Below are 15,476 nucleotides of genomic sequence, written 5' to 3'. Positions count from 1 at the left end.
GATTTTTGCTCCTTTCTATAGGAAGCATTTGTTGTGGTAAAAGTTACAGCTGTAGTTAAAAGCAAAGAAGTAAACCTTAGTGTTCTAACACTTAAAATGTCATGCTAAATTGAAAATACTTGAAACTTCATTTGTGTGCCTCTGACGCTGAGGCTCGGTGAAATTTCAAGATTAAACAGGTTCCAGGATAGTTTTTAAGCCTTTTGTGTTACTTGCTCTCTTCTATACATTAATAGCTCAGTAACTTGGGTCTTACTTCAAGCGATGAGGCACCTTTGACACCTTTAGGAGAGCAGTGGATTTTTCATGGGTTTTCATTGCCTTCCAGCAGGGGAATTGGGACCAAGGATAACTTCTCTCTCAGTGGCTGAGATTAGGTCAGAAACAGATTTTCTCTGGTTGATTGCTGGGTGTCAGAGAACCTGACCCTCCTCTTGGCTGCATCCTACAAAGCATTTCCTGGGTCCTGAGGCAACCCCTCTATCTCAGTCCGGTAGAAGATAATAGTAAGCCTAGTCAAGTAAGAAGCCTTGTAGAAAGACAGGCACAACTTAGTCATAGGCAGCATTTACTGAACATCTGCTCTAGGGATGGAACTATGCCAACTGCTTCCGCAGCACACATGATCCCTTCACCTTAGACACTGAAATCTTTAAGTTGTCTTCCTTTCCATGGAAGTCCAGGTTGCTGTGAGGGCTAAGTAGTGGGTTCAATAATCACTGTGTGTGTCTTGACCCTATTTTAAACTTTTGTTTTAAATTTTACTTTAGGCTCTTTGCCTAGTAGACTTTTATGAAATAAACCCAACCTCTCTACAGTGTTCAGAAGCCCAGTGACATTTCCCTTTTTGTGAGCAGTGCTTTGAGTTGTCTAGCTCTGGCCTACCTCCATTCTACAGTCTTCACAGCCCTTAGTTCTATGACATCTATTCAATATTGTCTTGTACTGCTTTTTAATTTGTTTTATATTGTTTGCTCTTAAAGGATTGATATACTTCTATACCCTTCACTAGGTTTGGACTCTATATACCCAAGAAAAAACATTTTCTTGGACTATAATAACCCTCCTTGAATGAGTGGGCTAAAACTCGGAGAACACAGGAAACAGTGCTCTCATGCGTGTCACTTCTTTGCTGTGAGGAGAGGAACCCTGGGAGGCAAAGGCAGATGAGGTCAGGTAGGACTTGGCCAGGAAGCCTGACCTTTGTCTTAGATTCCTTGTATCTATGCTCTACCTAACGTGCTCAGTGAGACTGTAAGGAGACTCCTGCAGAGTATAATGTGGAAAGAGGTGACTGGAACCACAAATCCCTTGACAAAGTTGTGGCCTTTATTTGATAGTTCCCCATACTGTTGTATAAACATGCGTGTATGTTTATATATACAAGTTTTATATCTTATAAATGTTTTTTATTTTTATATAATGCCTCCTACCTATACCATTTCATACATGATGGATAGAATGTTTATGTTAACACTGAATGAAGAGATGCTATTTTTAAATGGTAATTTTCCCTGTAGCCAAAGTGGATTCATTTCCCACAAATTCCAGAGTGATTCACCTCTTTTGTTGTTCCCAATTAGCAGACTCACAAGCTAAGGCTAGGCTAAGCGACTTAGACAGCATCTCTGCATTCCTTTGGGTTCAGAAAAAAAACAAAAAAACAAAACAAAACAAACAAAAAAAAAAAACAGGACATTTCCCATGTGCTCCTTAGCCTAGCTGTTCCTTTCTTCAAGTTTAACAGTTGCAGACAGTCAGTCCAAATGCAATGAATATTGTACATTCCTCTTATGATCTGCTCAAGAGACTGTTTTTGTTTTGATTTGCATTTTTAAAAATGTCAGAGAGGGAAAAAAAATCACCTTTAAACTTTTGTTCCCAGACTAGTGGGCTATGAGACCGCATAAATCAGGCTGTTCCGCTTTTGTAGGAGCAGCCTATCTCAAAAGACGTCCCTTCTCCCTGAGGCTGCTCCATTGGTGATTTGGAGCTCTTGCAGGGCTAATGTCCGTATGTTAGGCCGAACTGCATTAATCTGTTTGTATTGACAGATCAATTTTTAAATAAATTCTCTACTTGATCAGAATTCCTAAAAGGACTATTGCCCACGATTCAGTCTTTGCCCAAATACTGAGATACTTGGGGATACTTGGGGAATGACATTATTTCCTTTATGAGGTTTGGGGAAACAAGGGTACAAGAGGCTGGCCCAGTGAATGAATGGCAGAGCCTATTATTCCTAAAACTCTTTAGTTTCTCCAATGAGACAATACTATCTGTCTGTAACCAGTAGCATCACTAACAAGCAAGCTCAGCAATTAACTATATTCTGTTATTTAATTTGGGGGTGGGAAGGAGGCAGCTGAGCTAAGAGTCTGTCTAGGTTGGCTGAACCGGTTCTTTAACCAAGGATGGCTGTGAATTCTTGACTTTCCTTCCTCTACCTCTCCAGTACTGGGATCAAAAGCATGCACCCAGTCACATCAGGCTCTGGTTTTGGGGGGCTCTGGGTGTGTGTGTGTGTGTGTGTGTGTGTGTATGTGTGTGTGTGTGTCTTTAATTCCTGTGTTGTTTAATTTTTATAAAGAGCTAATCTCTGTAATCTACAGTTTTTCACTTAACTCATTGAGAGGCAGAGATGGGACCAAGGACAACTGGAGCCACAGGCACTGTTGAGCCTGTTCTTCATCATCAGTTCAAAAGTTAGGCTAAGAGGTTAAGGCTAGTGCCAAGAGGTTAGTGACAAGGTGTGGTGTGTGGTGACCTTGCTTTCTGTCCCACCAGCCCATCTTATTCTTAGCAAGGTTTGCTTGCCGTTTCTGAAACAAGATATAAGAAAGACCTACACTGGATTCATAGTAGGCAGTGAAGTTGCCTAACTGTGGAATTAGGAAAAAATACCTCTCATGGAAATTTAGATATAGGAAGTACACACAGAAAGTCTGGAATCAAAGTCCACAGGAAAACAGTCTGCTCCTTCCCAGTTACATGGAGTGTTAGTTATTTGACCACATGCTTGTACCTTCCAAGCCCACAGCCAAGGCACAGAGATCAGAGATTCAGAGGAATCCTTCTTCATTAGGGAGAAACCACTATACTATGCTGTGTTCTTTCATGCCCTACGGCAATTCACCTGGTGCTCTTTCACCACTTTCAATCTCATTATTTGGGGGAAGGAGTTAAAGGCAATAGAGAGATGGGCCAAGAGCTAGGAAGCTGTTGACTGTAGTCTGTGTATACAATATATCTGGAAGTTTAAAGCAGTTTCATGCCCTGACTCCATTGACTCTGGTTTGTTTTCCGGCCTTTTTATTCCTAAGTCAATTCTGTACTTAATTCAGATAGTGGCAGAGATGTGTTTGGGACTTGTGATCAAAATGTAGAAGGGCCCCTCCTCAGCCATCATTGGCAGAGTATACCTTCTTCCAAAGTCAAGAGCTTCTGGGTTGGAGGATCATTTATTCATACTTGTATACAATATCCTTCTTGTCCTAGTGACACACCTAGTAACAATAGCTAGCTGCTTCCCTAGATGCTAGGGAGAAAGCTGGTTGTAAAACTGATACTGAAGTACTTTATAATCCCAGATATAGACAATAAACCAGTTAATGTATGATATGTCTCAGTGTGTGGTGTCAGGGTAAAGAAAGCCAGGTATCACCAGTCATAAATGGCCTTCCAAGGTGACTTTGCTACATTTTATGGGGAGAGTGTTTTAAAGGTATTAAGTCTCTGGTTTCTGAAAGAGGGCTTGTTGACAGCTAAGGAGGTTGGTGGATTACAGACTGTTGTTTGATACTAGCAAGTTACTTGTCCAGTTAGCTCAGTATGATGTCAGCACATACTCTGTCCACAGCACCTCTCGCCTTCAAATAAAGGGTGGGCCTTGCCATCCAGATGGCCTGGTTGAGTTGTATCAACCTCATCTCACTCCTTTCCCTTTGTCCTCTTATTATGTATTAATGAGACCGTAGCCACCCTTCTTGTTAACGAATTTTATGTCCAAATTACCACATACTGTGCTGAGGCTACTTCTGAGGCCTCTGTTTGCTTGTCTTTTGAGCACTAATTAACGGAGAAACCAGTAGTGGGCTACAGTCCAACAGTGGAGGAGTCTTGGCTCTGCCCTGGAGTTGCTCAGCATCGCTGGTGCAGGTCACACTAGTTATCAGTGTCTTCCATAATGCCAGGCATCTAGACCAGATGACTACTGCCACAAGCAGCTGTGAAGGTCTGCTGGTATTCTTTGCTGTGTTAGCAGGCCGTGGGCACACACATGCTCTTGAGGTATCCTATTGTCTCTTTAGAACCTACTAATCCATTTAGAACCTACTAAGGCCTGTTTTAAGTGCATTTCTGTGGAGTTGAATGTTTGCTATTCTGGTGTCTACTTAATGTCATTTGCTGATAATTGGCCTTTGGACAAGAGTAAGTAATTCCAAATGGAAACAAGAAATTGAGTGTGCCTGCATCTACCTGTTCCAGTGTCACCTTCCTATCTTGTCTCCTGTGCAGTGCAGGCATTCCTTAACTTCTTCATAACGGAATTGTATTAGACTTATTTGGGAACCAGTTGAGCATAGAAACGTGAGGCTGGTCAGGTTAGAGAAAGAACACTGCTACTGTGTTCTTTACTGTTCTTAAACTCAGAAGTACAACTGTTCTGTGATCCTATCTTAATCTGCTGAAACCTTTCATACAAGCATGAAGAGGGAGGTTTCTTCTCATGGCTAAAAATGTTTGCTTGGCAAGGCCCCTCACCTTTGTTGGCCTAGCTTTCCCAGTCAGAGGCACGGTTAATGCAGATTAGTGAGGGAAAGAGAATCTCAAGTTTGTTTTTTAATGAAAAGGAAGGATGTGGATTATTTACAGCCGCATTGGTGATGATCTATCAGTAATCACTTAACCTCATAGAAGGATGAGACAAATGTCACACACACCTCACTTCAAATAAGCAGCCAGAGGAGAACCTAATAGTCTTTGCAGTATATATCAAACTCAAGTGATTGGGTTGGTGGCTCAGAGATGCTGTGGTGATGCAGAAGCAGCCAGAGGAATACTTGAAATCTCTTTAAAGATCATTTAAACATAGTTCACAGAAACTAGTTAATCAGCTGAAAGTGAAGCAGCATTCATAGTCCATCACAAACTACATAAACTTAATATCATTTTTCCAAAGGTAGTGATTGGATGTATGAACAACAGGTGGCACCCTTCGGGTCCCCAGGGAGGCTGAAGCCAATGTTGCTTTCTGTTCCGATCAGGACTCTGCCTGGCCCACCCTTCTTTTTTCCTGTAAATGAGAGTTTGGGTTTTTGTTTTCTTTGTTTGTTGTTTTCCTATTTACCTTGTAAAAAACCTACAAACAATTAGTGGAAATGTATTCTTCCTCATTTCTCATGTTTAAATGAACTCTGTTTATTACCAGAGGTACTTGTTTGATGGGAACAGACCAGAGAGAATCTTAAAATGCAATCCATAGTGTGTGTGTGTGTGTGTGTGTGTGTTATGGGAAATTAGTTGAAATTTCAACAAGACTGGAAAATGAGGACAAACAACTTGATTCATGTATTAAGAAAATACAATGAAAGTCCACTGATTAACGGCTAGGTTAATTGTTATAACAGGGGAAATGAATTTACAAGCCTAAAACTGCAGTGTAAAAAAGCAGAGAGAGAAAGAGAGAGAGAGAGGGAGAGAGAGAGAGAGAGAGAGAGAGAGAGAAAGAGAAGAAATGCTCACCTAGACAGCCCACTTTGAGATAGTGTATCCATGATAAATGTGGTTTAACTTTCAGTTTTAAAAGAGGTCTTAATTTTTTAAAGCATGCTTAAAATTGTCTATCTGAAAAAAAATTGTAATTTTAAAATATGTGATTGAAATGTTAGAAAAATGTTTGTATGCTCAAAACCAAAGGCAGACTCTGGGACACAGCTTCCAGGGCTTTGACAGAGGCTCTGCTTTTCAAGAGTTGAACTATAGTTTATGTTACAGATGGTGCTTTGAAATAGCCGACACAATAATTGATGGTTTCTGGTTTCCCCTTCCACTACTATAGAAAATGCAGATACCTTTTCCCAAGGCACGGATTTTTCTCCTTCCAATCACTGTCCATAAAACACAGACAGACAGACAGACAACAAACCTCCTCTCTTCTGTTACATATTCTGAACATCTTCACTGTGGCCTGGCTGGCTGCTGGCCCCTCTTCATGGTGAGAGAGTTAGTTCCCTTGGATTGAAGTAATGGTTTGGAGGAATCTTACTTCTTAGTACTAACTTGCAGTTTATTTATCCTATCTTCAGACCTGACAACATGTAATTTATTTTTAGGATAGAAAAAAAAAATCAGCCTTTTATTTCTCCAAATAAAAATAACACAAAACAAAAAATCATATAGGCAGCAAAAATAGTAGGTGTGTCATATACTTTTAAAACTCAACTACAAGAACTACTAAAAACATTTCTCAATTTTGATCACATTAAAAAATGTTTCATTTTAAAATCTCATATTTAACTCCCCCCCCCCCTGACAAATACAAATAAAATAATCCTTTGTACCTCAAAATGGTTGTAGTTCGTGTCTGTAAAACATTTGAACAGTAGCTTGTATGGTCTTTCCCATGCCAACAATATGAAAGCGTTTTCAGCCTTTCAGCCTAAGTCAACAGAAGTGGTAGCCTGGGGATCCTCAGCTTGTAATTGTGCAAATTTGGAAAACAGAGGCTTTTAAAAAGGGGAAGTGATTCTTTCAGTTCCTAAAGTTTTGTTTCACACTGTGTTCAGATCATTAAAAAGGTACAGAAGTTTCCCACCACCTCTAGTGTGCTAAAATTGACATTAAAAAATCCCTTTGCTGATCTTTATTTTGAAAGGTCCAGTAAATTATGTAGCTTCTCAGTATCTGCCAAATGTTCACTGTACGGTGAGCCTTTATTAATAGCTATAGCCTTTTTAGGTTTAGGTGTAATTATTTTTGGTTAAAAATGCCAGTGATTAAGATTATTTTGTAGATGCTCCCTCCCTTCCAGATTAGTTTTTGAATATAATTAAGAGTACTAATCCAGCGAGGATAGCTTCATCTTTTCAATGCAGCTTGTCCTACTCAAAGTCGAGCTGAGGGAGAAAGAACTAGAAACGGAACAAACTTCCTGGTATAGATTGACACGCTTTAGAGCCAGAAGAGGAAACGATTTTTTTGTATCATCACAAAGTTTTTTTTTTTAAAGGTTAGTTTCATACTAATTCCAACCGTATTTCCACTGATTTAAAAATACTTTTATATTCATATTTCTAAGGAAAAAGCTGGCATTAACAAATCCAGTCCCATGTGGCAGGATTTCGCACTCTACTCTTGGAAGAGCTGAAAGTTTTAAGTCCTGAGGAGATAAGATACTGGGCTGGAGTTGTTCCAGTGGAATCTCCTTTAGATTTCTCAGTACCTGTAGCCACTTGGGAAGCCTTGGAATCCATAGTCCGCACCTCCCATTTAAACTTAAGTCTTCTCCCCGCAGCCAAGAACTTTGAAGTCTTTGAATTGGGAAAGGGCTTGAGGCTGGCAGTCACTGAGCGCGCTCTGCAAAACCTGCCCGCCGCTCTGAAGCTGAGCGGGTGCTGGGCGCGACCCACACACTTGCCCCTGGCCCGGGGGCGGCGGCTGTGCGGGAGCCGGAGCGGCGGCTCTCTCGGGCTTACCTGAGCTGCGGGCGCCGGGCCGGGCCGGGCGGGGCGGCGAGCCGGGCCGCGGTTGCGCTGCGAGCGGCTGTGCGCTCTCCGGGAGCCTCCCGAACAATGCGAGCGGGACGCCGAGCGCGCCCGGCCTTGGGGCGTTACGTCACCGCTCAGCCTTATAAGGCGCGCGGCATGTGCGGCCCGGCGGCGGGGCCGCGACAGCCCAGACCCTCACAGTTCTGCTGACACTGGCGTGGATGCCCCGTGGGTCCCCTGCTCCCCGTGAGGGTCCAGCGGGTCTGACCCGCAGCACCCTTCTACCAGGCTGACTAAGATCATGGGGGTCAAGTTCGACCCTCCTCCCTCCTATTGGGTCTCACAACTTAAGTTGCAGCTTTAAATTCTTAAATACACATCCTGATTCTTGTGTAAACTTTCGTAAATACATTTTGTTACATTTGTTTTGGGGTTTCTGGGGGAGGCAGGAGAGGAAAAGAAGTTGGGGTTTTAGACATATAAACTTCAAACCTCTTTTCTCTTTGTAGAGAGTAAGGGTCCTCAGAGGATAGTATTTTATTTCCTGATGATGTAACTACCAAACAATTCTTCAAGTGATGATGGGAAGGCCAGATGAAGTCTTATTTTTCTGTGTTTTTACTGAAAAGACCTCCTGTCCTCTCATTTCTACGTGCCTGTGTTTTAATGAAAGCAGTTAAAACTAATCAGATATTTTTGCAGGGAAAGTATTTTTAAAGAAATTAAATGTTTTGTTCAGTACTTGCAGGACAATGTATAAAAATAGAACTTCAGAACTAATTTTAATCTGTCTTCTCCTTCTGACCAAATAAGACAAAACAAAACAAAAACAAACTCAAAGATACAAGAAGAAAAACATTGGCCAAATATGCTTGAATTAGATCTGTTACCCTCTGGTGTGGGACATATTTCCTTGTATAGAAATCTTTATAAATGAGCGCTGACCTCCTAGTTACCTTGAACATCAGTAATAGAACCTCTAAAGCCATATCCCAAACCCGTGAATCTGCTAAATACATTAGAGATGTCGCAGCCTCATCTGCAGGTTTCAGAGGGGTAGCTTTAGGAGCTTGAGTCTATTTTAAAACCCCTTTTTAAATCATGCTAGAATAGCATTGCTTCCTATTATGATGTACAGTACATGTCTGTGGAGTTACTGTTCTCATATGTCTGCCAAGCTGGAACGATGAGGGTGCTGAGAGAGCGTGGTTACGGAGTATCCCGTTAGGGAAGAGATGTGGGGAGCAGGGCCCCCTAGTAAGCATGCGTCCCCAGCTTTATGGCGGCTAGCCGGACAAGACAAGTGCATTCCTATCACAGCCGGACAAGACAAGTGCATTCCTATCACAGCTCTTCCTGAGACAGCCAAGCTGCCTCTCAGGCATCAATTTAAAGACAAGCGAATGGATGTACCCTTCTTCCGAATTGAAATTTTCATAGTGAATTTAACATTTGCTTGGCAGGATCTGGATACTTTAGAGGTGGTTGTTACCTTTACTGCGCTTCTGTATTTGAGAAGCACATTTATGACCTTTTTCATTTTTGTATGCACCTCTGCTTATGAACTATACCCACTGAGATGGCTATGCTTTTTTTTTATTTGACATGAGATAAATTGACTGATGAAAGCCACGGGGAACTTGAACTCACAGCACACAGAATCCTGGAGCAAGCCATTCCTGATTTGCTGGGTTTGCTGTGCTTTGGTCTGTTAGTGAACTGTTTCCTGACGTTCAACGCTGCCACCTAGTTCCTTCTCGCCGGCCTGTGCTCAGGCTTCACACCCACTCTACCGCTGACTCCCATGTCCCTGGGAAACTATCCCTCTGTGTAGTTCTGTTGTGAACATGAAGGAACTGAACAGATACAAGGCTTGTCTGCAGTTCCTGAAGCAAGTCACAAGAGAAGGAAGGCTCCTTCCTGTCCCTTGCATGCCTTGCTTGGTGCCCTGTTGCTGTCTGAGGCACTGCTCCCTGGCCTCTATGATTCAGCTTTCCAACTAAGGTCATGGTATGTAAGCGCTTTCTTCAGTAACCAATAATAATCCTGGTTTTTGAGCTTTTTCCATCACGCCAGTGGCCATCCTTTGAGTTCTATGTGCATGTCATCATTTAATCTTTATTTACAACACATTTGAGATAGGATTATCCATCGTTTTCAGATGAACACCTTCAGACTGAAGTCTCTTGACTTCAAAGTTATGATGCAAGGACTTAAGCAATTTTTTTTTTGGCATAATCTTGGACTTACTCTTCAGAGGCTTGCTCAGTGATGTCTGTCATTGGCAGGGGACTACTGTGATTTACTTGAGACACTCACAACTGTGTTTTACAAACTAGGTAATAAACTAGGACAGCTAAGTAAGAGTCTGCCTCTGCACATTTACACCAGTGCTACTCTACCTGTGCATGAACTAACCTGTGCATTAACTAACCTGTGCATGAACTAACCCATGGGCATTGTGTACACTGCAGACGGCATGGAATCGTGTATGCGACGGGTTTCTAGGAGGTGGCAGGAACCGGACATGGGATTTTCTTATAGGTCAAACATTATAAGAAATGGACTTTCTCTGACACAACAGCCAGCTGTTGTATCTGCAGACTCCAACCAGCCATTTGTTGTGCTTCACTGACTCTCAAGAACTGATGAATAGCTTTTCATTTCTTTCCTTTCTATGAAATTTCTTCTTGAACTGTGGCTCTTGTTCCCTTCTCACATATAACTTATTATGAAATAGTCGAGCTAGGACTACTGCACTTCAAAATAGGCTGAGAAAATTTCACTTCCTTGCCTAGTTCTGGCTAATTAGCATATCCTTCTCCATTCTGTCATCATTGAGTTTTCCTGTAAATTAGCATGGCAACAAATTAAGGTAAGGCCCTTTTCTACAATTAGCAATCTGCATTTGTAATCTAAATAAGCAGTTGGTTTAAGGTGTTATTTGGAAAAGGAACAGAGGAGTTTTCCTGTAGAGTTAGTTACTTTCTGTATGGAAAAAGAGGTTTCTAGATAAAAGGGCTGAAGGCCAGGAAGGATTAACTAAATTTTACCATAGAAGATTACTTTTTTTTTTTTTGAGCCATTCTTACGTAGTCCAGGCTCAAACTGCTGTGTAGCTGACTCCCTGCCTAGGACTACAGACATGTATGTACAGGCTTACACAGATCTGAGGATCAAACTCCTAGCCTTCTGCCTGCCAGGCAAGCGTTTTACCACCCGAGCTACATTATCAGCCTGAAGTTCTTTCTCATATAGTTACAAATAGTTTCCCATAGTTTCATTTCCTGTGGTTCAAGCAAATGAAGGTTATTGTGATGCTCACAGCAACGCATGTCCTCGGTGAAGCTAGTCATGATAGCCCTCCCCTAGCCCTCCTGTTGTCTTTGGTTGAATTCGGATTGGCAGCAAGACTGTCCTCGGTCCTAATGTGCTGTCCTCTTGAAACCTTTGTGCGAAGCCCCTCTGCCCCCGAGCACCAAGAAACTGCCATGGATCTGAATTATGGGGCTGGTCCATCTTCTTGCTCCTACACAAAGGAACCAAGGGACTGTGTGCTGTATGAGCAGCTGTAGACTCCCTCCACCCTTCTTTCTGTTCTCCAGCTGGTACCTGCCTGGTTAGGCAATGTAGATACCCTCAAAACTACCTCTGTTCAGGGCAGCAGCCACTGTGCTCCAAGATGGCAAAAGGTAACATTGAACCTGGATACACACAGAGACTATGGTGACTGTGTGTGTGTGTGTGTGTGTGTGTGTGTGTGTGCCTGCTCACTCTTATGCACAGCCTGTGTTTTAGAGCATCCATAGTCTTTGAAGTTTCCAGAAGCCCATTATCTTTCCCTCCCTCCCTCCCACTCTCCATCTTACCCTCTCTCCTGTCTTCCCTTCTCTCTCCCTTTCTTCCCCTTCCCTTTCCCTCCCCCCTTCCTTTCCTTTTTTTTTTTTTCCTTTCTTTCTTTTCTTCTTTTCCCTCTAAGATAGGATTTCTCTTTATAGCCCTGGCTGTCCTAGAACTCCCTCTATAGACCAGGCTGGCCTCGAACTCAGATCAGCCTGTCTCTGCTTCCAGGGTGATGGGATTAAAGGTGTGTTCCAACACTGCCTGGCACCCTTTGATTATGGTTATCTGGAACAGCAACCTATACCCTTGAGAGCTGATGACCCTGAGTGCGTGCGGGGGCGGGGGAGGGGGGCGCAGCAGTGAGGCTGTGGGAGGAGAGGGCTTTGCGAGTGAGGGGTAGGCTCTTTGCTAACTAAGTAGTTCATGTTTACCTTCATTCTGGGATTAACAGGGATCTTCGTAATATGAAAAGACAAAAAAGTAATCCGGCACATAATTCTGCCAGATGAACACTTCGAGTTGTTAAAAAAATCCAGTGTTTTCATTCTGTTTGTATGTATGCGTGTGTAAGTTTATACATTTTAATTGTGTTGGTCACAAAAGCAGCTGCATCCTGCTATCCCTTACCATGACAAGGCTTCATTCTTCACTGTATGAAGTAAGTATTTTGTGTGGCACAGAGATCTGTCCCTTTCCCCCTTGTAATGCTGTGAGATAGATGCGGTATTCCTATGAGCAGGCAAGCATGCCAAGTAGGTGAGCAGAGTGGCCTGGGGAGAAGGAAGAGGCATAAACACGATGCCGCCATTGCATGGGAACAGGAAAAGCCTGCGATTTAGGGCCAACCCATTTGCTTATTTATCCTGACAAACATTTCGTTTCCTTGGCAACTAATAATAGTTTTGAGAAATTGTTGGACTCACAAGTATTACTGTAGGAGTAAAAAGCCCTCGAATCACAGAAATTAGAGACGGAAAAGACCTATTAGTCTTCTTGTCTTTTGCCAGTACAGCTGTCCTCGGTGTTTTATCTAGTCCATTCTTCTAAAGGGATCTTGTCAAACAGATTACACTCTGTGTCTTAAAGAATGTGTTTTTAAAGAAACTAGTTGACAGAGCTTTTCATGGAGATATAGAACTTGTTATCAAGGAAAGATATTTGTAGAGAAAGAATAGCCCCTTTCTTGTACACAGTTTGTACTTAACAATTAAGTTCTAAAAGAGGTTACTTTGTGTAAGAGTCAGAAAACACCAGCATCATTTGAATCTCATTAGTTTTTCTGCCATCTGCTCAACCTATTCTATGCATGAAGGATATATTTTAAAATATATTATGTTGCAGGGTGGTGGTGTTCATGGTGGTGGTGGTGGCGGCAGCGGCAGAGGCACACACCTTTAATCCCAGCACTTAAGGGGCAGAGTCAGGCAGGGAGCTCTCTGGCCCTAAATGATGCATTTTAACTTCATTCTAAATATATTAAGTATCTAAATATATTAGATTTACTCATTTTATGTGATAAAAGTTTGCCTGTATGTGTGTGTGTGTGTGCTATGTGCATGCTTGGTGCCTATGAAAGTCAGAAGAGGGCATCATCCCCCGAAGCTGGACTTAGAAATGATTGTGAAACACCACATGGATGCTGGGAATTGAACTCTGACCCTCTGCAAGATCAAGTACTGATAAGGGATGCCTCCAGCCCCAAGTCAGCATATTTAGAAACAAAATTCAATGATTCTATATAGTATTGATGTCTGGGAAGCAGCGCTGTACTTTTGAAATCTCAGCACTAGAGAGGTAGTAGGAGAGACATGGAGAGGCCCAGGCCAGTTTGGGTTCAGTAGGAGCACCCTAGTGCAAAACAAGTCGGAGCAAGCAAAGGATGCAGCAGGTGAGCAGCCATGCTGTCTGTCTGGAGGCTGTCTGCCTACTGATAAGCAGGAACATTCCAGGGAGCTGTCTGTGCTGTCTTTGCAAGTCTCTGTACTTCCTGTTTATCTTCATGGTAGCATCAATGGCTTCCGCCTTAGTGGGACATTTGCAGTTAGGAAAGGATCACTCAGGAACTCTCTGTCCTCTCCTGACAAGGGTTCCAGGACCTTTATTTCTTAGTCAAGAGTTCTCTAGTGGTTTGAATAAGAATGATCTGAGTAGGCGCATATATTTGAATGCTTAGTCATCAGGGAGTGGCACTATTTGAAAAGGATTAGGAGGAGTGGCCTTATTGGAGGAAGTATCTTACTGAGAGTGGGCTTAAAGGTTTTAAAACCCCCACATCCCCTGCTCCTTTATAGATGGTTTCTTCTTTACACTTCTTTTGTCTTCTGTCAATGTAGGTACCTACATAATTTTCCTTTGGTTGGTAGTTGCTCAGTTTATCCCATTTTCTGACTCTTTACTACATTATGTCCTAGCAAATCTCATTTAGACTACTTTTTTTATTTGTGTGTGTGCCTGTATGTATGCCTTTGTGCAAATGCACATACTCATTTGTACATTTGCCAAATGTATGTGGGTGCCCTAGGAGCCCGAAAAGGGTACCAGATCTGGAGCTGGAGTTATAGGCAGTTATGAACTGCTTGTGGATGCTGGGAACTAAACTCAGCCCTCTGCAAGAACAGCCAGAGCTGTTTGTTTGTTTAGCTCTTTTTTGAGACAAGGAGGTCTCATTGTATTTCCCTGGGTGGCCCGGAACTTAGACCAAGTAGGCCTTCGACTTACAGATACCTGCCTACCTTGTGTGCCACCAAGATGCCTGGTGGGCTAGCCCTGTAAAGAACAGAGCTGTTTCTTCAGCCCCTGCCTTCTCTCTTCTTAATATTTATTCTGCTTTGTGTCTTATTTCTTGGCTTCTTCCGATCTTCATGTTTATTGATTTTTCCTCCTTATCTGTTTTGGAAGTTACACATCTGTATCCCTGTTCTGTTGGAGATTATTTACCCTGTAAAAACTCTTCTTCACATCTTAAATCCTAGTGTCTCAGGTCCCCAGTGTTTTAATCCTCTTCCAAATTTTGTAGCAATGATGACACAGTCCCAGTTTGGTCACATACTCTAGTTCTTAGTCCCACAGGGCGGTTTATTGGACAGTGGCATAGATGCTCCAGTGTATTTATAGTCGCTTGTCTATCATCCAGCTTTTCATCTGGGATCAATTTCTGTCAACACAAATGCATTCTTCTGAAGTCTTTAAAGGTGGAAGTCTGTTCTTTATGCACTCTTTTTTATTTACTTGATCTTCTCTTACCTCTGGGGTTAAGGCTTCTCTGTGTGTAGGCTTTTTGCATGACACTGGTTTTCTCTTAGCTCATGGAGAATATCGGCCACTCTGGCTTGCCATGTTATCTGTTGAACAGTCATCGATCTACTTGTCATTCCTTTACTTTGTTGTTGTTGCTTTTATGATCTATCCTGTATTTTTATTTTTCTAGTTTGTGTGGTGGGCTATAGCACCCATTCATTTCGCTTGTCCTAGTTTTCATTGAAATTTCACTGAATCTATAGATTGGTATCTTTAGTTCCAGAAAATCCTCAGCCAGTATTAACTTTTCAAACATGGCTTCTGAACGAACCATGCTTACTCCTTTCCGCTTAGGACTTACTTAGACTAGGCACATGTTAAGCTTTCTTTTTCCCTCTTCACACGCCGTTACTGCTCTTTCTGCTTTTGTGTCTGCTCGGCTTTTCAGGCTGCACTGTTTGGCTCTTCACAGGAGATTGCGCATGCTCTGCGTGGTACGTCTGTGGACTGCAAGCATTTCAGATTTGTCCTGTTTGCTAAGCCCATTGCTTTATTGACAGTTAATGTACTTAATTCCCAAAGGTTTCTCTTTTTCACCCCTAGTATAGCAACTTTTGGAAGGCTCTTGTCTAGGCATGTGCTATCAACCCGCTTGCTGAATCGTGCGTGGTTCATGTGTTACTTGCT

At 42.3% G+C, this 15,476-nt stretch overlaps 2 protein-coding genes across 4 annotated transcripts in view; one reads left to right on the top strand and one right to left on the bottom strand.

Annotated features, from left to right (window-relative positions):
- Positions 1 to 15,476, top strand: part of Cmss1 (cms small ribosomal subunit 1) — a 304,869-nt gene that overhangs the window by 49,831 nt on the left and 239,562 nt on the right. The gene's annotated exons all lie outside the window — the stretch shown is intronic.
- The window catches only part of Filip1l (filamin A interacting protein 1-like), a 219,528-nt gene that overhangs the window by 15,768 nt on the left and 188,284 nt on the right, over positions 1 to 15,476 (bottom strand). Inside the window, exon 1 of one of the 3 annotated variants that reach the window (NM_001177871.1) lies at positions 7,698 to 7,795. The exons of 1 other annotated variant lie outside the window; for it this stretch is intronic. Coding sequence is in view for 1 of the 2 variants with exons in the window: in XM_030249333.1 (XP_030105193.1) it covers positions 7,445 to 7,491 (47 nt within the window). In the remaining variant the exon portion in view is untranslated. Of the gene's footprint in view, positions 1 to 7,444; positions 7,796 to 15,476 lie in introns of those variants that run through there. One more of the 3 variants, XM_030249333.1, reaches the window with a different exon arrangement.

Source organism: Mus musculus, chromosome 16, assembly GCF_000001635.26.
Source record: "Mus musculus strain C57BL/6J chromosome 16, GRCm38.p6 C57BL/6J".
NCBI lineage: Eukaryota > Metazoa > Chordata > Mammalia > Rodentia > Muridae > Mus > Mus musculus.
Note: the sequence above shows the minus strand (reverse complement) of the source record. Positions and strands in the feature narration are given on the sequence as shown.